Source organism: Aulostomus chinensis, chromosome 23 (assembly GCF_037954235.1).
Source record: "Aulostomus chinensis isolate RoL2024-O1b breed Wild chromosome 23, RoL_Achi_v1.0, whole genome shotgun sequence".
In the NCBI taxonomy this organism is placed as follows: Eukaryota; Metazoa; Chordata; class Actinopteri; order Syngnathiformes; family Aulostomidae; genus Aulostomus; species Aulostomus chinensis.
In genome coordinates this window covers 11,551,917-11,578,817 of record NC_141342.1, presented here as the reverse complement: position 1 = coordinate 11,578,817, position 26,901 = coordinate 11,551,917, and the positions used below count along the sequence as shown (strand labels likewise).

General features: G+C 41.8%; 2 protein-coding genes across 7 annotated transcripts; one reads left to right on the top strand and one right to left on the bottom strand.

Annotated features, from left to right (window-relative positions):
* The first annotated feature begins 259 nt into the window (after nucleotides 1-259).
* Nucleotides 260-16,333, top strand: LOC147239546 (myosin-binding protein C, fast-type-like). Its single transcript, XM_086194850.1, has 27 exons — nucleotides 260-349; nucleotides 4,922-4,990; nucleotides 5,108-5,256; nucleotides 5,566-5,683; nucleotides 5,789-5,837; nucleotides 6,016-6,075; nucleotides 6,208-6,371; nucleotides 6,575-6,707; nucleotides 7,975-8,099; nucleotides 8,230-8,335; nucleotides 9,046-9,215; nucleotides 9,519-9,684; nucleotides 9,788-9,894; nucleotides 10,006-10,035; nucleotides 10,132-10,274; nucleotides 11,526-11,685; nucleotides 11,798-11,902; nucleotides 12,001-12,189; nucleotides 12,282-12,416; nucleotides 12,574-12,741; nucleotides 13,019-13,107; nucleotides 13,198-13,393; nucleotides 13,545-13,684; nucleotides 13,826-13,985; nucleotides 14,079-14,215; nucleotides 14,381-14,567; nucleotides 15,981-16,333. Exons 1-27 carry the CDS (start codon nucleotides 298-300, stop codon nucleotides 16,007-16,009), a joined length of 3,336 nt encoding a protein of 1,111 aa, XP_086050976.1. The 5' UTR covers nucleotides 260-297; the 3' UTR covers nucleotides 16,010-16,333.
* On the bottom strand, nucleotides 9,503-26,324 carry LOC147239545 (testicular acid phosphatase homolog). Of its 6 annotated transcripts, none has more exons than XM_086194852.1 (12): nucleotides 25,710-25,925; nucleotides 23,909-24,004; nucleotides 23,277-23,363; nucleotides 20,981-21,136; nucleotides 20,163-20,261; nucleotides 19,471-19,566; nucleotides 18,894-19,026; nucleotides 18,656-18,738; nucleotides 18,451-18,557; nucleotides 17,152-17,333; nucleotides 16,851-17,000; nucleotides 9,503-10,260 (listed from the first exon to the last, which is right to left on the bottom strand). In XM_086194852.1, the coding sequence occupies exons 1-11, from the start codon at nucleotides 25,884-25,886 to the stop codon at nucleotides 16,891-16,893; spliced, it is 1,326 nt and encodes a 441-aa protein (XP_086050978.1). In that variant the 5' UTR covers nucleotides 25,887-25,925; the 3' UTR covers nucleotides 9,503-10,260; nucleotides 16,851-16,890. The 6 variants fall into 6 exon arrangements, with proteins under 6 accessions (XP_086050978.1, XP_086050981.1, XP_086050982.1 ...); XM_086194855.1 differs by lacking the exon at nucleotides 9,503-10,260 and adding an exon at nucleotides 26,176-26,324 and having other exon boundaries at nucleotides 11,103-17,000; nucleotides 25,710-25,838; XM_086194856.1 differs by lacking the exon at nucleotides 9,503-10,260 and adding an exon at nucleotides 26,176-26,324 and having other exon boundaries at nucleotides 11,103-17,000; nucleotides 25,710-25,835.
* Between the last annotated feature and the right edge of the window lie 577 nt (nucleotides 26,325-26,901).

Genomic DNA, 26,901 nt, shown 5'->3' with positions numbered 1-26,901 from the left:
AATGTAAATATCAAATATATCAATGCCATTGATAAAAGATGAGAATAAAACAATCAGAGGCGCACAGGCTCAGGACCATGAAAACTAACAGAAAGTTGAACCAAAGCAAAATCAAGTGTTAAAAAAATGATAATGACACAAAGTCATCTTTCATGTTGACCATACCTCAGAGTTGCTCAGAGAAATGATCTGGCATGGAAAGTGTCGTCTGGTTGGTGTGGATCCTTTCGTCTTTGTTACATCCAAAGTTTACTGTTGACCAGGTCTCGTCGTCGCTTTCCTTTCAATCATTTAACCATGATTTTCATTTGCACAGCCGCACCACCGCCGCCGCCGCCGGAAGCAGATGGTAGGCATCCCCCTCGTGTCAGGGAATAAAAACATGGAGCTTTTTCAATATGACAGAACATAGTGAATATTTACAGAATATCTCAAAGTTATTCTCATTCACTCTCCTTAGCTGCACCCCCTGCAGGTACAGGTAAGGTGGAATATATCGAGCGTTCCAGTTCCTTATGTGCGTCTTGAACGTATCCATGTTTAAGTGCATACATGTGCGGCGCCGTGTGACTATTACATGTTTAATAATTCATATGCAGGTGTGTCTCAAGTTATTTATGTATCTCGTAACCTTTAAATACATTTTCATCCCTGTATGTAAAATGGTTTTGAGCAATGTATTTGTCCACGTGATTTAATAACCCACACGTCAGTTGTTAGTGTCTGACTCCTGTGTAACAGAATGAGGCCTTCAATGTTGGATGGATTGTTTTCCGCTGTTGTTTGGACAGCACGCGTCACCTGTGGGTTTCTGTATGTTGTCGTAACGCTGTCATTTTTCAGCATATGTTGTTACCGTTTTATTCTTGTTTCTGTGTCATTACTATTCGCAAGTACGTGCAGTCTTGTGCAACATTTGCCTCTAAGCAGCTTTTATCAGTTCAGTTTGCTTCCTTGTCCGCAGCAGATTCAGACGCTGATGGTGATGGTAAGGAAAGAGCGGCGTCTATACTGACATGTCGGTTGACAAGTGACTCGTTGGGCGTGTTTAGACCTGTCTGAGTATTATGTGCAGATTAAGATGTCACATAATATGTAAAGTGTTAGTGCAACTGAGACTATTTTTATTTGGGATCATTTTGATACTGAAATTTGGACTGAAAGCAAAGCAAATCTATCTGTACGGCACATTACATAAGTGTAATGAGTGTAAGAGTGTTTTAAACTGATATCAGAGTGAGCCAACAGAAGCAGGAACTATGAAGGCAACTCTGAAATTAAGGAATAAAAAGTTAACAATTGTGCAAAGTTTCTTTTTATGAACTGGATGTGAACCAACCTTTTAAGGAGTTCTTGGCAAGACACTTAAGCGCTGCAGACAATTTCATTGTCACAAAATCCTGCGTGATACTCATTAAGTCTAAGAGTGATCAGGATGCCGGTGCAAATCCCGTTTGCTGCCATGTTTAAAGACTTTCTGTGCTTTGGTGATATTCCACAGAGTTCCTGATAAGATCAAGGAGAGTCTCTGTTTGCTGCAGCTCATATCTTACATATCTCATGACACCCAGGGCATGCCCCACACCCCTGCCCCCCCCCCCCCCACGCCCACCCTGCCCCCTGCAACTTAGTGGCAGCTACTGTCGCAGCATTCTTAGCCATTCCAAATAGAAATCAAAGAGCGGACTGGAATGTGACTGGTTTGCAGTTTAGTTTGTGATGTTCTCCCTTTCTCATCTACCTGTTGTATATCATTTCACCACTGGAACCCTGTGGTGCTGCCAGACACCTCACTGACAAATTACTATGTTTACTTTTCTTTTGGCAAAGAAGATTTTGTTTTTCCACGGGAAGCGTTTTGCCCATCAGATCTCTGAAGCTCGATACCAGCTCCCTTTTATTTTTGCTGCTCTTGAAACTTAAACAATGAGACGGGAAACACAGCTGTGCATCGTGTGTTAAAGTCAGTTGTGGAACAATGGCAGCTGCTGCTAACATACCATGTGTCATCTGACATGATACCGTTTTTGCTCTCGCTTCTCAACTTAACATTATATTCTAGCAAGGAACTGTTGAAGCACGCAAGTCATCCAGGAAATCACCAGCACATCAAGCTTGCCTGTAAATTACAGCTCTATATAAGAGGTCAAATCTCATCCTTGATCTGGAATCCAGGGGCATACAGATGGTCAAATTGCCAAACTATCATTGTGTATTATTACAGCCAAGCAGTGGGATCCATAAGTCAACTAGAGGGCACTAGAGGCGAGCCAGACCCGCCATAAAACTAGCAGCAATGACTGGGCCCTCACAGCACCAGAGCGTGTGGCTGCTCCGTAAAGCAAGAGTGAGGTGAAATCTGAGAAAAGTTCAATTTTGTCCAGTCACAGTTTCCTGGTCCATGGTGAAATCTGCCGAGGAAAACTCGCAAATTCTCAATTAACCATTGCAAAAATTCTTCTGGCATTTCTGACCAAATTTGAGATGCGGTATTTCCCGTAGCCACCGGTTGATGCTTGGATTAATTTCCCCCAAAACTTAACGGGTTCTTCTTTGGCCCATGCTATACCCAAATCGGCCTCACAGTTTTTGTGTAACTCTGCTGACAGTCAAATGTCGCTGAAAATGTTACCGCCTTGGTGGGAGGTTGGCTGTCGACTATATTCGGACCGATTAGGAGACGACCGGCTGTAGAAGGGTTTCGGATGAGCACCAGGGAGCTGAGGGCTCAAGTTTCTTGCATCGGCCGTGTGGTGAAGGCCTCACACTCTTTGGGTGCTGCTTTATCACAGGTATTAGTAGCCACTGAGGAGCTCATCATCTTCCCCACATTAGTTTATGATGCAAAGTTACTTTCCTTTTGGCAGGACGGGAAGATGGCAATCCTGATTACTTCCTTGTTGGTCTATTTGGCCAGTGTGACCAGACGTGCATGATGAGCTGGGGGGGGGGGGGGGGGGTGCAGAGGACAGATAACCTGCTCTAAATATGACTTATTGCTTCGTGCCACAACAAGGCTGCTATCTAGGGGAGGTTGGCTCCTGAGCTGAAACCCGCCGTAATATACTGCCTGTTGAATGAAGAGAGCAGTGGAGCAGCCAGGGTGAGGTCATTTTAGTTAAGTTTGGTTTACTGCCCTGAATATCAAACCCATAAATTCCTTCTGGAATGGGTCCTGTCCTGTGTGTGAGACCCGACCACAGTTAGTTCTACTCATCTCTTTTTAGTATTTCTGTGTATCTCTTTCATCAAACTCCAGTCATGAGATAGACTGCATATCTATATATTAACTCACATCAGGAGCACTTAAGGGTTCCATCTTTTTTGCCCAATGACCCTTTGCAACATTCTCGGGATTGAACCAGGAACCTTCTGATTACCAGGTCAGCTTTCCTACCTCCTGAGTCATGACCCCCTAATGACCCATAAATATCCAGCAAACAATTACACATCCACTGACTATTGTTCAACTGTCCAATTGAAGTTCCTGCAGTTTTCTCATATTGACTGCGTTTACGCACAGTGCAGGAGAGGTGACGCACAGGAAGATCTCGCGAGACATGATGGCCTTTGGATTTTGTGGTTTACTAAGAATTTATTTTAAAACGTTACGTTTTCCCTGTTTGTAATTGTTGTTTACGGGCGGATTCAATCGTACGCAAACGAATCAATTTTTAGCTGACAATTTCAAAGAAATCCACGCATCGGAAACTTTTTAATTTCAAAGAAAATATATGCACTTGTACATTTGACCCAGAGTTGTATTTGTCTCAGAGCACCTCTTGTGAGAGAAACACCACACACACACACACACACACACACACACACACACACACACACACACACACACACACACATACACACACACACATACACACAATTAACATCCCTCTGCAAGGGACAAAACAGCTCTTGCCGTGACAAATAGTTTTGCAAAAACAGTCCAAAGGAAGTAATCAAAGTACATTTCAAATAATAATAATAATAATAATAATAATAATAATAATAATGATGATGATGATGTAACCCAAGTTTGGTGACTCAAAGAGCAGTAATCAACTCATCTGATTACTTTGTGTTTTGATTTGTAACAGCTATGATCTTACATCCCTGAGTAGAAATTCTTTTTGATTGCCTTACACTGTGTGGTGCATTATTGAAATAATTCCGCAGAATAATAATTCTTTTTTTTATTATTCACTTGCCTTGTGTTGTTATGAGTTTACACTGACGTACGGTGAAGTATAACAAAAGTGTTATACTTCCATGTGTTAAATGAGAGTATTTGTTTTTCCCAGCTGAGGCAAACATTGCAGAGGCGGTTAAGCCGGGTAAGCATGAGCTGAAGGCCCAGTGTGGGACCGTCAGTATCCCATGCATGCAAATGTGATGTTACCAAATGTTGACGTGTGCATCCAACGTGTTTTTTTGTTTCATGAGCAGCGAAAGACTGGTTTGGGTTTGTTGTTGTTGTCTTCTATGTTCAATGCGATGCTTATTTTGCAGCACATGCAGGTTAATGGAGAAAATAAAGCTCAAAAACAAATTTCGTCCATCCTTGTTGTTTTAATTTGACCCTTTCAGTGTTTCTGTCAGTGTATGAAACTTTGTACAGGTGCATAACATTTTTCTGTATTTTTGTTCTTTCAACCACACATTGTTGGGTTGTAATTTTACGCTTATAATGCTTTACGTGTGTGCAGGTTTGGTTCCATGTTTTTAAAAATGTTTGTGTTCATAAACATGAAAAATGTTGAAGGATTCCACTGTGTCCTTTCGATGGGTGCGCACTGTGGACTTTGTCAATGTAGCCTAATCTATGGGCTCTTGTATGCGTCTATTCTGTGGTGGTGATGAATCTAATCCAAATGAATCCTTCAAGTACAAATAAGTCAACTAATTCATCTCCCTGCCATTTCAGAGCCTGGGTCAGCGGAGCTCACGGGTCTCTTCGTAGAGAAACCGCCAGAAAATGTAGTCGCTGTCACAGGTACGACACACGTGGATTGATGAGATACAGAAACTATTGCAGTCCGGTGCGATTATGGTTTTACATTTCGATTTTGGATCAGCGGTGAACATACGAACTGTTGTTTTTGAATGGCAGGATTGGATGTCACCTTGATCGCAAAGGTTGACTCAACTACCCTGGCAAGGAAACCAACCATGAAATGGCTGAAGGGCAAGTGGCTGGACCTTGGCAGCAAGGCTGGGAAACATTTGCAGTTCAAAGAGACTTATGACAGAAACACCAAGGTGTGTGTATGAAAAAGACACATAAATTATACCTGCTAGAACACACTGACCTACTAATATGTATCCGCCAATTTCTCTCACCCAGCTAGAAATGTTTGGTTCTGAAGAGGTGATGGTACTTCACATACAACCGTTCTCTCTGAAATTATCAGAACTTTTGGGTGGTGTTAGCCAGTGATGTAGGAACTTCCCATGCCGGCTAGCTAGCCAGTTCAATCTAGTATCAGGATTGTGTCATCTGGTATCTGAAATAACTTGTCATTACTACTAACTCTCAAGTAATGTAGACCTCCTGTATTCCCTTCCCAGATCTATACTTACGAAATGAAAATCATCAAAGTGGTCCCTGGAGATGCTGGGGGCTACAGGTGTGAGGTGACGGCGAAAGACAAGTGTGACAGCTCTATCTTTGAGGTCTCTGTGGAGGGTGAGTAAAAACAGACACCGGCCACCTGAGGCTTCCTCCCATTCCATATGCACTGCTGGTTCGATCTGGCCTCATACGCATTCTCAGCAACTTCTCTCATTTCAGCTGCACAACAGGATCAACAGGCGGATATTTTGTCTGCCTTCAAGAGAGCGTAAGTTTAAATTGGCATTGCAGTCCGCCTCAATCAATAGAGGGAACATGCGCACATGTGCTACTTCTCCCATTTCTGTGTGAATATGTCTTTCAGGACTCGTATAAAGCATTAATCCTGCACCATTTTTATACTACATTATTGAGTGGGTTTACCTTTAATATATCCATACTCACAGGGATGCTGGAGAGGACGAGGGAGACCTGGACTTCAGCGCCCTGCTGAAAGCAACAAAGAAGTGAGAAGCTTGCAGCAACATCAAGCACAGTATAATTGTTTCATTAAAAAAAAAAAAAAAAAAAAAAAAAAAATTAAAAAAAACAATTTTGAGAGCTCACATTAACACATATCCCGTTTCTATGACTGGCAGGCAGAGGAAAGAAAAAGAGGAACCGGAAATAGACGTATGGGAATTGCTTAAGAGTGCTCATCCGAGCGAGTATGAGAAAATCGCATTTAAGTATGGCATCACTGACCTGAGGGGCATGCTGAAGCGTCTGAAAAAAATGAAGGTCGAGCCTAAGCAGAGCGAGGGTAAGTCGGGACTTGTGAGCGATGAGGGGAAGAAATAGAGGGGCATTTGAAGTCTGAAGGAAGTGCATAATGACAGCAAGGCCAGTGATGAGAAACGAGGGGGGGGGGAGAATTTATCTGAACAATAAAACAGAATGAGGTGAGGTTTGGGGAATTAGTGATCAAGGTTATGTTATTTATTTATCTAATTACTGCATCACCAGCTTTCCTGAAGAGGCTTGAGTCTTGCTACTCAGTGGACAAGGGCAAGAAGATTGTCCTGAGGTGTGAGGTGGTCGATCCCAACACCCAGGTTAAATGGTTAAAGAACGGCCAGGAGATAAAACCCTCAGCCAAGTACGTGAACACACACACACACACACACACACACACACACACACACAAACACCCCCACGTGCACTGATTATTGTCGGTTCATTAACATTATTGGTGTGTTTTTTCACCGTGCTCGTCTCCATGCAATAAAAAAAAAAAAAAAGCCTTCATAATTTGCTCGACACCAGGGTCATTCATTGTGGAGGAAAGTCAAAACTTAAAGGTTGTGCTGTCATAGAAAAACCCTGATAAATGCTGAATAACTGAATTTACCACCGCATTCACATTCACAGTATCGACCCTCTTGCCGTCCAGATCGGCCATTTTTCGCCGGTATTCAACCGAATGCAGCTTTTAAACATTGTGTGGTATTTTCAAGTGTTTTAAATAATGAAATGACAATATGCAAATAATCCAGAACGCTTTGAAGTCTATCAGAAACATGCTTACATTTTTAATAGAGGGCAGTAATTAGAAACGTACTGAATTACGTATTCAGCAGTATGAAAAAGAAGGACAAGTTGTACTTAAATCTTGGAAACTACCAACATTTAGTATTCTGCATCATCAGGTGGAAAAAACTACTACGAGGCATAAAAGGGGGGGGGGCGCAATTGTTTAAAACATGTAAAAATATTGTTTTGCTTCTGTATAGTACTTTTTTATATCGAATTCAAAATGAAATACTTAGCTTGACACTGATAAAGTGAGTGAAGCGACCCCTGAGCCTTCTGTCCCTGCATGAAATTCACCACCAAGCTCAGATGAATTTAATGGGCAGTATCTTAAAAATATAAAGCTAAAATTATCTGTGCCACAAAGTCATTCTTTGGACTGAAGCTGCATCAACACATTTTATTTTTAGGGCTATCATAAGGAGCCCCCCCTGAGGGCTGACTAAGTCACACTGGCCAGACATCTTATGCCTACTGTAGACCAATTCAGAATACACACACACACACACACACACACACACACACACACACACACACACACACACACACACACACACACACACACACACACCACCACCACCACCACCACCTCCTCTAGCAGAAAGACCTTTATTTCTACATTTAAAGGTCATAATGGGGGAAAAAAAATACTATGACGCAGGTGAAACCCAAGTGCATTAACTGTCTTTTGAATCCGATAAAATGAAATGACTCATAAATTAAAGGTTAGTTAAACATTTATTATAGTTGATAGGAATCTTCAGAAAAAAAATTCACTGCCAGATGGATAAAGGCCGGTATGGATGGTTTAACCTCTAATCTGTCTTTTTAAGGTACGTCATGGAGGCAAACGGCAATATCAGAACCCTCACCATCAATAAGACCACCCTTGCTGATGATGCTGCCTATGAGTGCGTGGTCGGCGAGGATAAGAGTTTCACAGAAGTGTTTGTCAAAGGTGAAGCAACTCCTATATCCGTCTGACATCATAAAAACTGACCATTCATTTTATCACCCTTGGGTATAAAGTTTCTAATGAACTGATGACTTTCACCTCTCTCTCTCTCTCTCTCTCTCTCTCTCTCCAGAGCCCCCTATAACCATCACCAAGCTGATGGATGACTATCACGTGGTTGTGGGAGAGAGAGTGGAGTTTGAGATTGAGGTGTCGGAGGAGGGCGCCCATGTGATGTGGTCAGTATTTTAACAGCGCCCAGAGATGTTCTGATGAAAGTCTGAGATTATGACGATGACACGTATGTGCACGCACGCACCACCAGCCACTCTAAATCGTTCCTCTCTGCTGTGAGCTTCTTAACCAATGTGGGCTCCTATGGTTCACTTTAGCCATCAGGATGGTAGGTCTTCTCTCTCAGTGTTGACATAGCAGTCAATTATCGAGCTCAGCTGGAGAGAGTTGATGTTCGAATGTTGTTTCTTCACGTCTCACAAGGAGCTCTGCAGACTTGCTTCACATGCTGATATTCTAGAAAGTCTGCTTTCTGATCCGTCACTGTGGAAAGTTTTCTTTTTTTTTTGTAATAATTGGGATTAAAAGATCCCTACATTTAAAATCTCTGCCTCTGTTGTAAACAATGGTCTCCTCATGGGCTTTAAGTGTACGTATTCGAAGAGAAGATTAGCAGGGACTTAGACGTGTGATGTCTGTCAATGCTTTTCAACAAAAACGTGCAATTGTATTATCAACATATTTAATATTTTGAGTATTCATTTTACAAGCCCAGGATTTGTCATTTATTATTAGGTCTGATTTTTAGTGTGTCCATAGGCTTTATTTATTTATTTATTTATTTATTTTAGCGGAAATAATTCAGTTTTCCATTCAAATATTTAACAGTGACACGTCTCGCCGGGAGATTTGTTCATTTGTTATTTATTTCCAGGTTCTTTGAAGACACAGAACTTGTGAAAGACAAAGAGTCCACAAAATATCGCTTCAAGAAAGACGGAAGGAAGCACACTTTGATCATCCAGGAGGCTACGCTTGATGATATCGGAATGTACCACGCCTGGACAAACGGGGGTCATACCAAAGGAGAGCTGGAAGTGGAGGGTAAAAAAAATCCACTCGGAAAATATTCTATCTTTTGGATTTATTTCCAGTTTATTGAAAAAAATACTTGTTCTAATTTTGATTTGTTTATATGTGTATATATTATTATTATATTACATGTTTAATTTGATGCTGCTCTACTAAAAGGATGCAGCTGACTTTAAGTGATGAGCCTTAAGGGTTCCTGATAAACAAACACGTGGGAGGGGGTGTCAAGATGTTACTGTTCTTAACCTGATCCCCCCCGTGCCCCCCACCCCCACACCACCAGAACCTGAACTGTTCTCTTGTGGTGTTATACAGAGAAAGAACTGGAGGTGCTTCAGGATATTGCTGATCTGACAGTCAAGGCGAGCGACCAGGCTGTGTTCAAGTGTGAGGTGTCTGACGACAAGGTCACAGGAAAGTGGTACAAAGATGGAGTGGAGGTCATTGCAAGCGACCGCATCAAGATGAGTCATATCGGAAGGTGCAAATTATTGATGGTTCAGCCAATCAAAGAACACATTCTACTTTTTTCCATTGATAATCAAACAAACGTGATGTAAACATTTTCTGTCACTCATCTTCAGGTTTCATCGTCTGGTTATTAATGACGTGAAGCCAGAGGATGCTGGAGATTACACATTTGTTCCTGATGGATACGCTCTGTCACTTTCCGCCAAACTCAACTTCTTGGGTGAGAAAGACAGAATGATTACAAAGGTGCTGGTGCAGAGGCATCAATCATGAGCGGCCTGCATAATATCGCCAACCCTTCTTTTTTTTCCCCCTCCCTTCCCTCGTACAGAAATCAAGATCGACTATGTGCCTAGACAAGGTAGGTAAATTTAAATCATCTCAGCTCACAAATAATTTCAGCTGCTCTTCTAATTCTATTGAAGACGCACTTATATTTACTCTGTACATGAAAAAGATCCTCCAAAGATCCACCTGGATACCACTGGAAACATGGTCTCCCAGAACACCATCATCGTGGTGGCGGGTAACAAGCTCCGTCTGGACGTGGAGATCACGGGAGAGCCAGCACCCACCGTTAGTTGGTCTAAAGGAGATACAGTAAGTGTAGGGTCAGTGTACCTGCCCGATAATTCATCATGTACCATTTCAACAAGGCAGTCATGCGTAAAGTACTGTCGTAGATCGCAGAACATTTCACCAACCCGCACAGTTAAACCTTATTTTCACACATTTCCGGTAATGATTAGTGTGGCAGAAAAACGGAACAAACCCCCCCCCCCCCAAAAAAAACAGCAATGAGATCATTTTTTTCATTTTTAATATTTTTACTGTGTTTTTGTCTACTTTGTAGCAAATGTACAACAAGTACAGTGAGTCTGACCAGTAGCAGCAACTACAGTGTTGGACTGTGAACCAGAAAGTCCCTATTTACGTGTATTTAATGTCAATTTATTTTAAGCGCAGATCACCCTAAGAGTCTCTGTAAACCAGCACATATTTTCAACTTTAGAGTGTTGCGGTCGTCTCGCAAACAAAGTGCAAAAAATAAAACACTTTTAGATACTTTTTTCGAACGTTTAATAGTTGGCCATTATTTGCCTTTTCATGTGAATCTCTGGGAGTGCTATGTGGACTAAATCATTTCACCCAGCATTCCATCTGCATGAGAATGAGTTGATAATGGGGTTTTTTTATTATTTCTGGGTGAACTATCCCTTTAATGTCAGAAATAAAGAGACCTCTAATCAAATATCTGCCCAAAGGGGGAAGTTGAAAAGTTGAAAAGCAAGTTATTCTTGTAAAAATATGAATTTTTTTTTAATCTGTTATACATCATACACAGTAAATCTAGTTGAAGTTACTGCAGTATGCCCCCCCCCCCCCCCCCCCCTCAGGTTACAGCCCTGTACCCTCTTCTTTGTCTGAAAATTGCTGTTCTCCTGTGATTGGAGCCAAGGGTACCAATGAAGCAGTATTATACCCTCTGCATCTATTCTTGTACAAATGGCAGATTAGTATGGTGCTTAAACAACCTTAGTGGCCACCGGTAAGCCCACGTTCAACCAAAGCCTCCCTCCAGACCACTAAAATTGCTCATAAAGACCCTGTTGACTGGTCCAGTGCCTCAGTGATTGGCCCTAAAGCTTCTCTGGTTACCACGAGTGCTTCTCTGAGATAGAATTAGTGCTTACATGAAGCATGCATGTGCAACATGTGACCCATTGTTATTTTCACCCCTCCATCCCCTCACAGAATCTGTGCAAACTCCTCTGTAAACCCTCCAGCTGGAGTGCATACGCAGAACATCTCCCCATGGTGCTGACATGCTGCGGTTTCTTGTTTTACTAGAAAATCACGGAGGAAACCGGGCGTGTGAGGGTGGAGTCCAGGAAAGACTTGAGCTGCTTCGTCATTGAGGGGGCGGAGAGAGAGGATGAGGGAAACTACACCATCGTGGTTACCAACCCAGCTGGAGAAGACAAGGCTGTGCTGTTTGTGAAGATCGTCGGTAAGCCAGGATTTCATGTTTTCCAGGAATGTTGTTAACTAACGGTGATGCTGTGACAGGGTTTATCCATAATCGTTCAGGAAGATAATCTTGTTCTTACCATCTACTTCAGATGTTCCTGACCCACCTGAGGAGGTCAAATGCACATCCGTGGGGGAGGACACTGCCACAATCGTATGGAATGCACCCAAATTTGATGGCGGTGCACCAATTAAGGGTAAACAGTTCCATCCTCTACTGTCAGCCTGCTGAACAGCTGGAACATCTTGTATTGTTCTACATGTTTATGCACCACCTGGTTTTGTGCTCCGTCAGGTTATCTCATGGAGAGAAAGAAGAAAGGTTCCTCCAGATGGACAAAACTCAACTTTGATGTTTATGAACAAACCACATACGAAGCCAAGAGGATGATTGAAGGTGTTTTTTATGAGATGAGGGTGTTTGCTATCAACAGCATCGGTATGTCTCCACCAAGTCTCACCTCCAAACCCTTCATGCCTATTGGTACGTATCGCTGCCACCAACACCGTTGTCCTCATGAACCCATTACTGGGCGACTCCCTTTATGCATGAACCTGTTTTTCTGACAACCTCAGCTCCAACAAGTGAACCAACTCGTCTGACGGTGCACGATGTGACGGACACTACATGCACTCTGAAGTGGCTCGCCCCGGAGAGGATCGGAGCCGGAGGCCTGGACGGATACATTATTGAATACTGCAAAGACGGAGGTAATGAGACTAGAAATATCAAATTGAATCTATTCATGAAGATTCATGATTGCATTCTTATACGACATGAGAAAGCTTCATCAGATTGTACATGGGTTTCGTTCCAGAACCAAAACAAAAGTGACTAATAGTTTGCAATTTTTTATTTGTTATACAGATACTAATTGGGTGACAGCAAATGAGGGTCTTTGTGAAAAGCAGAGTTATGTGGTGCGTAACCTCCCAGTGGGTGAGAAGATCAACTTTAGGGTGGTGGCAGTAAACATCGCCGGGCGTAGTCCTCCTGCCACGATGGCACAGCCCGTCACCATCCGTGAGATCATGGGTGAGTCAAGATCGGGACGCTCTCATAAAGATTAGCTCTTACAATCAGCGTTGGTATTTTTCAAATTTGTAGTTGATTTTAGGATTTATTTTCCGCTAAATTCTAATATTACTATTTGGAGTGCAGAGTGACTTTTACGCAGCATGTGCAGCACGATGGTCACTTCCTGTTATCTCTCTTTAAACATATGGAGGTAGTGATGAGGTGTAATTGTACTTTGTTCTGCTGCTGTTTTAAAACGTTTCAAATATGACTGTTACAACCGCTACTTCTTTAGAATACCCCAAGATCCGCCTTCCTCGTGAGCTGAGAACAAAGTACATCAGGAAAGTAGGAGAAAAGATCAACCTGACCATCCCCTTCCAGGTTATACACACACCTCACATCCTGGCTCAGGTTTTTTTGGTAAAGCTACAGTATAAGCACAATTGTTTCTACCGTGTTTGCATCCCTCAGGGTAAACCACGCCCTGTCGCAAACTGGTTCAAGGACGGTCAGCCCATTGACCCCAAGATGGTCAGTTGCCGTAACTCCAACGTGGACAGCATCTTTTTCATCCGCTCAGCTGAACGAGAGCACTCGGGCAAATATGAGCTGGTTCTACAGATTGAGAACATGGAGGACAGGGCCTCCTTTGAAATCCAGGTTGTCGGTAAGTGAGCTGCTAAATGCTAAAATATATATGTATATCTCTGGTTATCTTATTTTGTTTTACTTAAAAAAATACAATTTGATTAAAAAAAAAAGTAAACTTGGCTATGAATGTTCTGAATCTACAACTTTGATATTTTTTCTGTCATCAGAAAAACCCGGACCTCCGGTGAATGTGAAGGTAACAGATGTGTGGGGCTTCAACGCAGCACTGGAGTGGAACCCTCCAACTGATGATGGCAACTGTGAGATTAGCGGATACACGATCCAGAAGGCAGATATGAAGACTAAGGTCAGAGAGAGGGAAAGAAGTCGCGGGGGTGGGGGTGGGGGGGGCGTAAATTACGCGACACTCCCTAAGACTGTGGCTGTTTTTTATTTTGAACCTGTACTTTTGCAGTATATTATACAAGACAATATCATCTTTCTCCAGGAATGGTTCACTGTTTATGAGCACAACAGACGAACAAACTGCACAGCCACTGATCTGATCATGGGTAACGAGTACATGTTCCGAGTCTACAGTGAAAACCTCTGTGGCCTGAGTGAGGAGCCCCGCATGGGCAAGAACACGGCTGTAATTTCCAAGACAGGTACGGCAGTGTGTGTGTTCAAATGGGTATTTTCCATCTTTGCGAACTGATTTTTGAGAGCTGATAAAAGTTTTTGCTTCCCCTTCTCCATAGGCCTGGGGATCAAAGTACTACCCTACAAGGAGAAAGATATGTGCTGCGTGCCCAAGTTTACTCAGCCCCTGGTTGACAGATCTGTAGTGGCCGGTTACAGCACTGCCATCAGCTGTTCCGTCAGAGGCTACCCCAAGGTATACTTTCATGCTAAAATAGCCCATGGAGAGTGATTCACTGACTGACACTGACACTTGTCACGGGCAAATTAAAGTCCTGTGTGCAGATCCGTGTACAGTTGTTCTCGTACGTTTATTAGGTGCTAGATGAGTGCAAAATGTACTCCACTTTATCTAATCCAGCCCAAGATCACCTGGATGAAGAACAAGATGATCATCGGAGAAGATCCCAAATTCCTGATGATGAACAATCAAGGAGTGCTGACCCTCAACATTCGTAAGCCGAGCACCTTCGACGGAGGCAAATACACCTGCGTGGCCATCAACGAGCTGGGCAAAGATGAAGTGGAGTGCAAGCTGGACATCAGAGGTAAGAACAGAGGAGGAATTCACCTGTCGCCAAGAACCGCCCCCACTCCCCTTAGCGGTGTGCTGCTCACTCAGACAAATAATAAGTGCAGTGACCCGAGAGCAATAGAAGCTGTCAGTGTCAGAACGATAACTGAAAAGGCTCTACACAACTTTTGGAGACAGATGAGGGGACTGTTTGACCGACCGCTTGGTTTAATCCACCGGGGACATTTACTGTAGATCTGTTGAGGTTTTGGTTTGTTCAACTAGTCTCCTCTCAGAATACCTGGATCAGAGGTTAATTTATCCTTTGTGCATCATTTAAGTGGTTTTTTACTTATGACACGAAGTAAAATCAGACGCAAGTCACAATTATTAATGCTTGACCATGGCGTTTATGTGTATATTGTCGTGTGATTGGCCCGTTCAGCGACAGGTTAATCGAGGAGGAGGATGACTAGATAAGGAAAACACAGGACGTCTCTCAATTGTTGCGATAAATACAAATGAAGCAAAAAAGATGAATGTTTCAAATGAAATTGAGATTTTAAATCAATACACTTGATCCTCCGATTTGTTTTTTTCCCGCACATCAGAATGAGAATCTTTTTTTTGTAATCTGACAGCCTTATTGGCAGTAACTGGGTTCAGCTATAAACTAAATACAGACAAGTTATTGAAAAATACTTGATGATGTGTTATTGCAATGATTGATTTTTTTTGGGGGGGGGGGGGTTTAGGCAAAAGCAAATCTTTGCAAAGGAAAAGATAGGGTTTAAGTTTAAAAGTGATATTTGTATGTTAGAAACCCAGCTAGCATCGATTACACTCCAAACCAATTGGGGGCAGCATTGCTAATATAGAGGGTGTCCACCATTACCGCAAGACAGTTAAATGAACTAATCAGAAATGATATACAATTAGCTAGAAATGAACTATTTCAGCATTAACAAGTGAGGGGTGATGGAGCTTGAGGTGGACAGTTGCAGGGAGGGAGGAAGGAGCTGAACAAGAAGAAGAAGAAGAAGAAGAAGAAGCATTTACCTTTTGATTGTTACTGTAACTAAAGGAATGAGATTACAGATATAAATCAGGGTTCCCGGGTTTAGCTTTACAGTCACGCTACAGTGACTCAGTGTTGCCTCTTGAGGTAGTAAGAGGAATAACAAATGCAGGATGGACCAGTGCTTTCAGGTAAATATAGCATATTTAAGTTTTTGACATTGCTATGATTTATGTTAAGTGAAGGTCGAGGCTTATTTGAAACAATGTTGAGGCCTGCTCACAATGTAAATATGAAAGTGTACACATGACATTTGATTTCCTGAGGGCGTCTTTCACTTAAGTATAAATGTAGCTTGACGTGAGGCACATTATTGCCTTTGCAGTTTCAATAAGAGCTCACACTCATCATCTGTTCTGTCACCAACAGTTCCCACAGACCCGTCCAAGGAGGGTTAATAACAGAAGGAACACTGAAGAACCATGAAGAGTACGACACTGCCACGAGTGAATCAAATCAAATGTAGCCATCCCAAAATAAACAATTTTTTGTGACCTCCTGCAGGGAGGTAATGTGATCGCCGTTGTGTGTCTGTCTGTGAGCGTTTTCACCAAAGTTGGAGGGGTGTAGAGCGGTAGATCCTTTTTAAGCATTTGCATTTTATTTAGCTGTTAATATACGAGTAACTATTAGTGTACGATAATTTAGGTCAAACATGCACAATCCAAAAAAGGTACCTGCCATGTTTTGCCAAAGTTCTTGGATTGAATGTCAACAAATTTGAATAAATCCGTGAGCAAGTGTGTGCGAGAATCATTTCTTTCTTTCTCCGATTTTGTGGGACATCAGACGAGCGGCGTGCATGTTGGTTGTTGTTTTTTTTTAATACGCGGTAAAAGTTCAGTGTTTTCTTTTTCTCAATAAGTTACGCGACTCCGAATAAACACCACATAGACTGGAAATAAAGGACTCACCTCTTGTTTTGATCACACTAAGCATTGTGACGATCCCATTTTATACCAATATTTTAGTGCAAGATTCTTTTTTTTGTTTGATTTAAACACATCAGTATTCAGCATTTTTTTTTGTCAGTACTTTCCATGTGATGCGGTCTAGGGACTCTAAATCAGTACCAGATTACGGTACTTGACAGTAAGTATCAGACACGCCTGATCTAATTGCATTTTATATGAATATTTTAGTGCTAAATTGTTGTTGTTTTTTTGTCTTTTGTTTGAAGGAAAAAGTGCTTTCCTGCGCACACTTGTCACATATTAGTATCATACAACTGCAAGGTACCTTTCTATATTCTTTTGCACATGAGTGACTGTTGTCTTGACTACACCTCCCTGGAGTAGTGTGCTCTCCTCCTGTGGATTGACACACCAACGCTAAGCAACAGCGCCACTGCCAGGAGACCCACAGCTACCGCAAGAGCTGTAATGACACCTGTGGGAGACAATACTTAACTTTATCTTAAACCGTGCAAAAAAAAAAAACAAACAACCTCACTGGGCCCAAAAGGAAGGTAAATATCTTGCCGTGAAAGCTCATTAATATAAAAACGAGATTATAAAAACACAACTATAAAAAAAGTTACCTGTACTTGACCGCTTCACCCTAAACCCGCATTCAGCCTCCCAGTCGTCTGCCGCCACGTCCCGCACCAGCTCGGTGAACATGGACAAAGGGCAGGGGTTCAAGCCAATGCATCCGGGGACAGGGTTGGGATAGGGATCATGCCGGGACTCATTGCGGTAATACAGCTCCATTGAGTAGGACCTGGAGAAGTAATTAATAAACATTATGACGTGCAGTCAAAAATGTACTATTTCTCATGTAAATTTTTGTTCCTACAGTTTGAATGTTTGAGCTTCACTGTGTAAAATGGTACTTGAACAAAACGCATAACATCACAAACAGTTTCAGTTTCAGTGTACACACACACACACACACAAAAGCTTTTTATATGAAAAATAGTCACATATTTATATTTTAAGAGGAAGAATAATTCAATTTATTTCATGTCAGACACACATTATTGTATTTTATTTCTTGTACGCCCTAATACTACAGTGGAGAGGATCCTACAGGAACAGGCCAACTTTTACCAAAATCATCCTTATTTGCCATCTTCCCCAGAGCAGTGAAGAAGATAGATACCCTTCTCTCCTCTATTGGTTCTGTTTCAGTTAGCTTAGCATAATGAATGGTAGTGAATGGGAAGTGTTAGCATATCTCAGTCAAAGCTCACCAAACTCACTTTTCTCCGGAATGGTCTTTGAGTGTACTGATATAAAGAGAAGAATTGTATGATGTCATCGTTGCACAATAGCTAGAACTATTTTTCTGAGAGGAACGACTGGGCAAAGTGATTTCACACGGCACCTTAAAAGCTCATCTAACAAAACCAAGCACGTGTTGACAAGAGGAGAGACTGCCTCTAAAGACTGATGATAAAAGAAAAAGGATGAGGACGATTACGACAGGACAAACCAACATCCTGAATCTTACCTATTTGACTTTTGACCAAAATATGCTAACACTTCCTCTCCATTACCATTTATCGTGTGAAGCTAACTAGCAATTAGCGAGACTTTCTTGGTTTTGGTTCCACACATAGACGAGAGAAGGGTGTTTATCTATTTTCTGGCTCTGGAGAGAATGACAAATAAGCGTATCTCCCACAAAGTTGGTGTATTCCTTTAAACATTACGTAAATGGATGTCTGCTATTGGAGTCACTCTAATTTGAAAAAAAATCTTTGCACATTTGGGTGTCTGTACATGGTGGAAGACAATTACTCAAAAAGCGGTGTATTTCAGCCATCTGCCTACATGGTATAATCAATAATTCGAAGAGACAAGCGCACGAAGTGATGTTGGAAGAAAGTCATCACCCATCATACTCCTGATAGAACTCAAAGAGTTGACAGGCAGCATAAGGCGGGAGAAGGCTGTTGTACACATTCAGAGCAGCCTGGAGCGTGATGAGTGTCGAGTCATGCTGGAACGAGAAAACAAGCATCGCAGCAAATAAGGAGGTGAGGAGATACAGCATGTGAAGTAGCCATTTGCACCATCCGTTGCGAGTTTTGAACTTACAGCTGAGTACATGATGAATTTGAGAGAACTCCCTTCCTCCACGGCCTTGGAGAAATTCCTCAAGATGGCATCCAGTAGGACACCTAAGCGGTGTCAACAAGATGAAGGAAATTTACCCTGACACCTTTGACCTTGTCTTTACACTGCAATCATGTCTGTCCTGTAAGCGCTAACTTAAGGTAACCTAATCTAGAGTCTGGTTTAAGCAAGCTAGCTATAAATAAAGCTTCACCCTCACCTCCAGAGAGCCTTGCCTTCTCTTTCCGCTTGTGACTGAGGATGCTGTACATGACCTCAAAGGATGCTATTCTCCTGAGGGTATCCAGAACATCTTGGGTGGCCCAGCGAGGGAGGGTCAAGTTATGGATCCTCTATTAAAAAATAAACAAACATTTATTATCCTATAACATAATCAGATAAATCGTGGATCTCAACAGATGAGATGTGAAAAATGGCCGCATTTCCTTGTTTCTATCATCTATTTTTAGCGCTGGACTACAGATAACAGATGCTCATTTAGCGAGTGTGAATTAGCGCATTCAAAGTGGCCTAGAATCCACCATCTCATAATAATTTAATTATCATTTCAATATGTTGTTCTAGTCATGTACATATAAAACAACTTCCCTGCACTGCACCCCCCCTCCCACACACACACACACCCGCCACTCCCACACATACCCTTCCGTCTTTGTCTTTAACTATGCAGCTGGTATAGCTACAATAAAACTGTGTAGTATTTTACATGCTTAAAAGAGAAAGAGTGTGTGTGCGTGTGTGTGAGTTTGCGTGTGTGTAAATTGATGCACACCTACCTGACAGGTAAGAGTGTCGTAGACCCTCCATATTTTTTTCCCAATCAGTTTAGAGACGGCATAGCCAGTATGATTGGAAAGCTGCTCCACAAAGTGCTGAAAAGTGACAGAATCATCCATTTTTCAATGCTTTAATTACCATTTTGATTGAGTTTGCTGGTTGCTCATAAAATGTCTCATCCTTGGTGTCAGTGATTAGAATTCATGACTGTTGGTTAAAAACATTTGCATGTAAGTTGCAGGTTCTGTGCCTCCAGCAGAGGGTGTTAAAATTCAACGCTCCTCACCACCTTAAGAGGTAGCACATGGGACTCTGTTTAATTAAAACATTTTCATTGTAATACTTAATCTAATTCAGTACAAACCGTTAATTAGCATCTCTGAGCATGTGAGAGAAGTTGCACTGTGCAGCTTTTTGTAGGCACTGGAGTCACCGTGCCTGAGAAAAATCACTGAGAGGACATGATGCCTACAACGTAACTAACACGTCTTCCTGGAGGTGCTGATAATGTTGGCGCCAGCGACTGTGAAGTATATATTTCACTGTTTTACAGAAATGTGCATTTCACTGTGTCTGTTCATTTTGGGAAAAGGAGAGGCTACGTCAGCTGATGGTAGATTTCTGATCATGTGACTCAATAGAATCGGGGTAAAATGATGTTCCATGCCACGAGTTGGACACTTAGTCTGACCCGGTGAGCTCTGAGGAAGCGCTGGTAAGGCTCGCTCTCAAAGGTCTCTGTCATCAGCCCTCGGAACCTTGGACAGTCTTTACCAGGAGACTTCAGCAGCTGGAGAAAAAGAAAAAAAAAATCAATCACACGACATCAGTGGGAATAATGCTACGTCAGCTTCCGTGAATACTCCTGGGTGCTGTCATACGTTCGTCTCACATTTCAACACAACCGTTGGGAATTCCAGCACAGCAGTTTCACAGACTGCAACCGCGGAGGTCGAGGCCACAGCAAGCTTTCAATTTGAAAAGGTACATTAATTTAGATTGAAAACGGTCTTAAACGAAGGGATGATTGGGAGTTAGGATCCACTGTGGAGGGGGATTGGTCAAATTCTCCAGATCAAGCAAGAAACCATCCAGTCAGGTTGCAGGTTTGCGCGCCAGCTACTCAGTCAACACTCGTGTCCTTTGAGGCTGATCGGGACGTGGTTTTGGTGTGAAGACGGAGGCTGTCAAAACCCTGCCTTCAACAAAACAAAACCAAAAAAAACGCATAAAGTCAAAGTGATGGAAACCCAGCTATCAGCTCCTGACAAGGTTAGCAATGGTGCTCTTATAGCATCAGTTCAAATCAGAAATTGAGAGAATTTCTGATTTGAACAACAAACAAAGAGTGACAGTGAAGGCTTTTCTAGGTTATGATCTGATTGGTTGAGCTTAACCCTTGAGAGACTTAAAAAAAAAGTCCCACAAAAACCACGTGGGAGATCATGCAGGCTCCGCACAGACAGACCCAAGTGCGACAGTGTATTTTTCTGTGACTCAACAACCCACCTTGTCCTGGGCCCTGGGGACTGTGTGCACTGGAATCGGCCGCCACGGTAACTGGGGCATGATCGGAGGCAGGCGTCTGGTTGGGAGAAACATCCCAGCGAGGCAGGCCTGGGCGCTCATCAGAGTGCGGTCGTAATCAGTGCTGCGTACGTATAACTGTTAGAAAACATGTAGAAATAAATGTTGGTCCTGGACTTGTCCCGGATTCAACTGTCTACTTTGTTCTTCCAAATAAGGGGCACTCAGCCTTTGTTTGCTTTTTTATTGAAAGTGTAAATACACTTGCAGAAGGACGACATTTGCATTTGCAAAGTGGAAACGCACATAATTCACATTCTATTTTTATTTAATCAAGATGCAAAATAAATGCAGCCAGCAAAGCAGCAGTGTATCATGAGTCTGATGTATTTATCCCAAGTCGACTGAGTTATTCTCATAACATGAAGAAGAGGGGAGTCGGAATAGATCCAAATGGATGAGCGAAGGGGGGGAAGGGGGGATCCGTCTTGCTGTGATCACTTGTGACATCAGCCTTCGCTCGTCTATATCTCTCTGTCACCCCGTGTCAGTTTTTTGCACACAGTAAATCACACTGATAAGGCTTGATGTTCCTGTGATGCTGCTGAGAATGCCTCTTTTTTTTCACCCCCCTTTCTGTCAAATTAAAACAGACATGGCAGAAAGGTACGGCACAAGTTGACTGAAACTGGCGCGACCAAAAATCTCCGATGACAGACACTGAGAGGAGCTGTTATTTCTGCGTTAAATTGTGTGTTATTTATGAGCGCGGGGAGGACGAGAGGAACGGATGGCGAAAGCGGGGCAGGGAGGGGGGCAGAGTGCAAATAAAGCAAGGGGCAGGGGGAGGAAAAAGGGAAATCACATCTTGATAATGACAGCATTCTGAGTGTGCAGCCCCGGAGGCACACTGAACCAACATGCATGAGGCCAACTGTACACTGCATGGAGCCCAGGGGGGACATTTCCCCCCATTACACGAATTACAAGGCCACGGCCGAGGTATTACCAAGACCGCTTATGTTCATCAAATTAGTGTACCTACGCTGTTGCAGGGCCCCTTCTACTGAATTTGTATGTTCTCAAACTTTTTCTTTTTTTCTTGTTGCAGCACATCATCATAAAAATACTCAGAATTGAAGATAATCCATTTAACGCTGTTTGATTTTTATCTGGAAATGTTTCCATCGAAGTATCTATGTAAGTAATACTCTTATCTGGTCTTCTCCATTCTGTACTCTAGGTTTGTTTGGTTTTTTTTGGGGGGGGGGGGGTGATTCATTGTGATATAATATATATTCAGGTTACCAACTGACAACTGGCCACAGCTGGAAATTAGCTACACAGGCTAACGCTATCCTATTTACGGTTAACGTTACAGTTATGGGGATTTTCCGTGACACCATGAAGTGAACTAAACTAAACCAAATAGTATCTATGAGAAAAACATGAGGGGACTTAGCATCTTCAAGGTTTTTACCCCAGACGAACAAAAAATGCCATTGATAACATCTAAGAAATAATTTAGCAAACGTTGTACGTTGAAATTGACACTGTCAGACAACCCTGTAATAAGACATGCCAGAGAAATGACTTTTGGTGCTCTGGTGGTGTTCAGGAGACTGAAATGATGCTATTTCCTGTTGATCATGTGACTTGATTGTCAAATCTATTGAGGAGGAAATGTGCCAGAGCCAAATACAAACTTGGGGGACACAAATAAACTTCCTAGAACTATTTATATTATCAATTTCTCTTGTGTAAAATATTTCTTTTTATGTGTACATTGTCAAAATTTGTGGGAACAATGCAAAACAGTGATTTCTGAGGGATTATAACTACTGTATTTGATCTTGAAGTATAATTTTATAGGGGTGACTGCGCTTTATTTTCCACATTCTAGGCTGAGTGTTTAAGAGTTTAAAACAACGCGTCCTCAAACTTTCATCGGTACAAACTTTATAACATTTTTCTTTACAAATATTGACATAATGTATCACATGGGTTATTTTCATATAAATTCATGCATGTAATGTCCTGATTCTGTACTGTTCAGATTCAGATTCAGATTCTGAAAACTTTATTTATCCCCGTGGGAGGCAATTCAATTTTTATTTTATTTTATTTTTTTTTTCAGATTCAGAAAACTGATACCCCACAGTCAATTCAGACTGGCCATACATGAACCTGATTCCCCCCGTGTGGGTAAACAGAAGTATTTAAGGGACAGCAGCTAGTAAAGGAAAGAAAGATACAGTTAACACTCAAATACACCTACCTCTTTTTGGTCGTAGTCTTCGCTGAGAAAGTTTCCATAACGCCTCCTCAGAAACCTGCCCAGGTCAAACTGTTGTTTCATGCCCAGCTGAAAAAAAAACATTACCAGAACTGTTATTTTGTAGAAAATCTGGCCTTTTATTTATTTATTTTATCTATTTATTACTTACAGTAAGATTTAATCTTACTTACATAACACAACAAATATCACGCTTTCTTCAAAGCCAGAAATAATCACTTTATTCACTGGAAACCTTCAGGAGCCCAGTAATTTCAACATCTTTTAGGGAAATCCGCACAAATTTGCTCCTCTTAATAACGTAATCTATATAAAGCATATCATGAAAAATATTGTCATTCATACGTCCTTGAAAGTTTAAAAAACTACGCTTTCTAAATTTCACACTATATTTATTTATTCGTCAATTTTGGTTTAACCAGCAAATTGATGGATGGACTTTTTAGAGCTTTTAATCAATTTTCCGTGTTTTATATGTAACAGTGGATTATAACAACATAATCTGTGAACACACACTTACACACTTGCTTCCTGCACACACACACACACACACACACACACACACACACACACACACACACACACACACACACACACACACACAGAAGCAGTACCTCGGTCAGTTGTCCAAAGCCCTGAGCCCACACGTCCTCCCTGTGAGGATCTTTGGGATACGACTCAAGAGGTGATCGATCGCCATGTCGGAACACCTCAAAACAATCATAACAGATCACGTGACATGGATTAGCGGTGCTGTGTCAGCTAATACACTCTGTACTTGTGCCCCCCAAAAAAGTCCACCCCGAGACAGAAGTCATAAATAGAAACCAAGGATCTTAGACAAATAAGTCAGGGTTTGACTCATGTTGATGATGTCATCGTGTTCTGTTGTTATTAACCTGAGGACTCACGCTCTGAGCTGACACAAGTTGATTGGACTGGCTTATGGACACACGTGATTCATGCACAACAATGATTTGAAGAGCATTTGGGAGTCAAACCTCGAACAAGGGCGAGACTGTACGGTCACCACACCCAATCATGAACTGTTGTTGTACGGATATGTTTTGTTTGGCAAATGAGTGACTCAATACTCCTCAGAGCTACCCAAAGTAGGGCCCGTGGGCCAAACATGGACCACCGTGAGGGACGATTTGACCTGCCAGATGAAGAAGAAGAAGAGAAGGAGGAGGAAGAATCAAATAATAAAAAAAATATATATATATATTTTAAAAACTGTGTTCACAATGTTTTCTTTTTTACAAAGACAAACAAAAGAATTCTCTGCATATATATATGATGAGACTGGCGCGTGAGACCGGGGCGTAGTGGCCCAGCAGTTACAAAACAATTCTAAAAAAAAACCTCTAACTTGCGAGAGCATCTTTGTTTGCATCACTGCCCTATTTAAGATACAGTAGCTTCCCACTCACATGAAGCGTTTGCCTAATGAAGGTCTAGAACACAAGCCTTGCAGATAATTATGCGATTGCAAGTTAGGCAGTGTGCAGGAATCTTTTTGTATCTCTTGGTGAGGAAAAAACAAAGCTGTTAAAAAGCTGAATTTCAGCACCAAGTACTTGTTAATCAACTACATGAAATCATATTTAACTAATATTTAATCAAGAGAATTCAGATCTTAGTACTATAGCAGTTTAACAGCACAGTGTGTGTTAGGGTTTGGCCAGCGACCCATTACATTGTTGAATTTCGGTTTTTACACTCCAAAAGTAAAGATCACCATTTTACACGCTAATCATAAGTGTGATGTTACACTCGGTTCAGTTTGATTTAATCGTACTTTATTTTATTTCACTTTACTCACAACTAAATAAAGGAACCTAAGCAGACAGACGAACAGATAAACCCAACACCAGCTCTTACTATGCTGCAACTGTAAGGCAACAGCTTAAGTTGTTTATTGTGTGACGAACACAGTATTATAACATTTGAGGTTAAAGATAAGGTGCCCTCACAAAAAAAAAGATAACCGAGACAAATAAGTTTAACAAACATTTTTTTTCCCTCAGTCATCGTTTTCAGTCCGTGTTGAACTCCAGCGCAGAAAAGAACGATATGCAAAGAGGTTTATGAGCCAAGCTGTGGTGTCTGGGAGAGATAGGAGTGTTGGACTTTAGGCTGAGAGTAATCCTTTGTCACATATACAGTGTGTAAATATAATAACACTTGCTGAGTAGATAACACAGTGTGATCAGCAGCAGCGTAGAGTAATGCCACTCTCGTGTGGTCTCGGGTGATATTGATATTCTACGATTCAACACAAATCACACCGACGCCTCACATGTATGTATCTTAACAAAAAAAAGAAAAGAAAAGAAAAACAAGGCACTGCGGTACCGCGTTGGAATGATATCATTTTAAATTATGTGCACACGGAAAAGCAGGATAACTTACAGCCACGACGAACCTCAGCAGCCGACACTCAGTCAAGCAGATGCAACAGAGCAGGAATAAACACAGCAAACTTTTCTGGAACTTCCACATCGTTTTGACTTGTTTATCTCTACCTCCAGAGTTCCCCTGCTGATAGGAAGAAGAAAAACTGCAATAATTTGAATTGTAAAAGGCCATTTGGAACAGAATTTTATGAATACTTGTTGGGTGTGTGTGTGTGTGTGTGTGTGTGTGTGTGTGTGTGTGTGTGTGTGTGTGTGTGTGTGTGTGTGTGTGTGTGTGTGTGTGTTTAGGCAGTTTGTCTTTTAGAACAGTTATATAACATATTAAATAGCTACGTTATGTCAACATTCAGACTTTTATATTAACAAATGATGTCTTTGATTTAAACCTTCATTAAGAAGTGATGTCTTATACGCTGGAGTTCACCTACCACAAAAAGATACGCACGCAAACAAACACTTACCTGAGCTCACATATTTTTTAGGAATGATACACAGCAGCTGTGCATCCCAAATCTTCAGTCCTACCCAAACTGACATTAAGAGTATGTTCCAGTAAAGGAGACTGGGCTTTTATAGTCCTCCTACTTGACCTCATCCCTCGCTTTCTCTCTCTTTCTGTCTCTCTCTATGGTCCCAATCTACTTCATCTTTGACTGGAGTCCAAATCCCCCCCCCTGCTGTGCAGCGACATGACAGCTCACCCTGGCAGACATATTTGAGTCAGCTTTTGATCTTAAGAATACATGTTTAGCCCCTCGGTGTGGATAAAACCGCGGTGGTGTAATCTGAAGGCTTTAGTGTAACAAAGGCAAAGACCTGAGACGACCACCTGGCTTCACAAATGGTGCACCAACATGCATAAACACACACATATGCACACTAGCCCAGGGCCACAAACACTCATTATAACTTGCTATGTCATCCTCTGCGGGTTTGGCCCCAAAATTACAGGGCCTGGAGTGTTTTCCCTGACTCGGCACACATGTAAGTATCTGTTAGTGTCAAAAGCAGCTTTACAGGACACAATGGGATCAGTGAGTGTGAAGAATTAGAGCTATACGGCCTTGACAACATAAGATATTGTGATAAAGCGCATTCATAGATGTGGCGTGGACGGTAATAATGATAAAAAATAGCATGTTGTGTTGGACTGTCAGAGGCTGATACAGTGTATTCCTACACTGTCA

Excerpts from the sequence above, each read along its gene's own strand:
- LOC147239546 (XM_086194850.1), top strand. The coding sequence starts at position 298 with ATGATTTTCATTTGCACAGCCGCACCACCGCCGCCGCCGCCGGAAGCA. Across the intron at positions 9,685-9,787 it reads AAGATGAGTCATATCGGAAG|GTTTCATCGTCTGGTTATTA; the intron begins GTGCAAATTATT and ends ACTCATCTTCAG. Across the intron at positions 14,216-14,380 it reads CCGTCAGAGGCTACCCCAAG|CCCAAGATCACCTGGATGAA; the intron begins GTATACTTTCAT and ends TATCTAATCCAG.
- LOC147239545 (XM_086194852.1), bottom strand. The coding sequence starts at position 25,886 with ATGGCCTTTTACAATTCAAATTATTGCAGTTTTTCTTCTTCCTATCAG. Across the intron at positions 24,005-25,709 it reads TGCTGAGGTTCGTCGTGGCT|GTGTTCCGACATGGCGATCG; the intron begins GTAAGTTATCCT and ends GATTGTTTTGAG. Across the intron at positions 20,262-20,980 it reads TCCCCAGGGCCCAGGACAAG|CTGCTGAAGTCTCCTGGTAA; the intron begins GTGGGTTGTTGA and ends CTTTTTCTCCAG.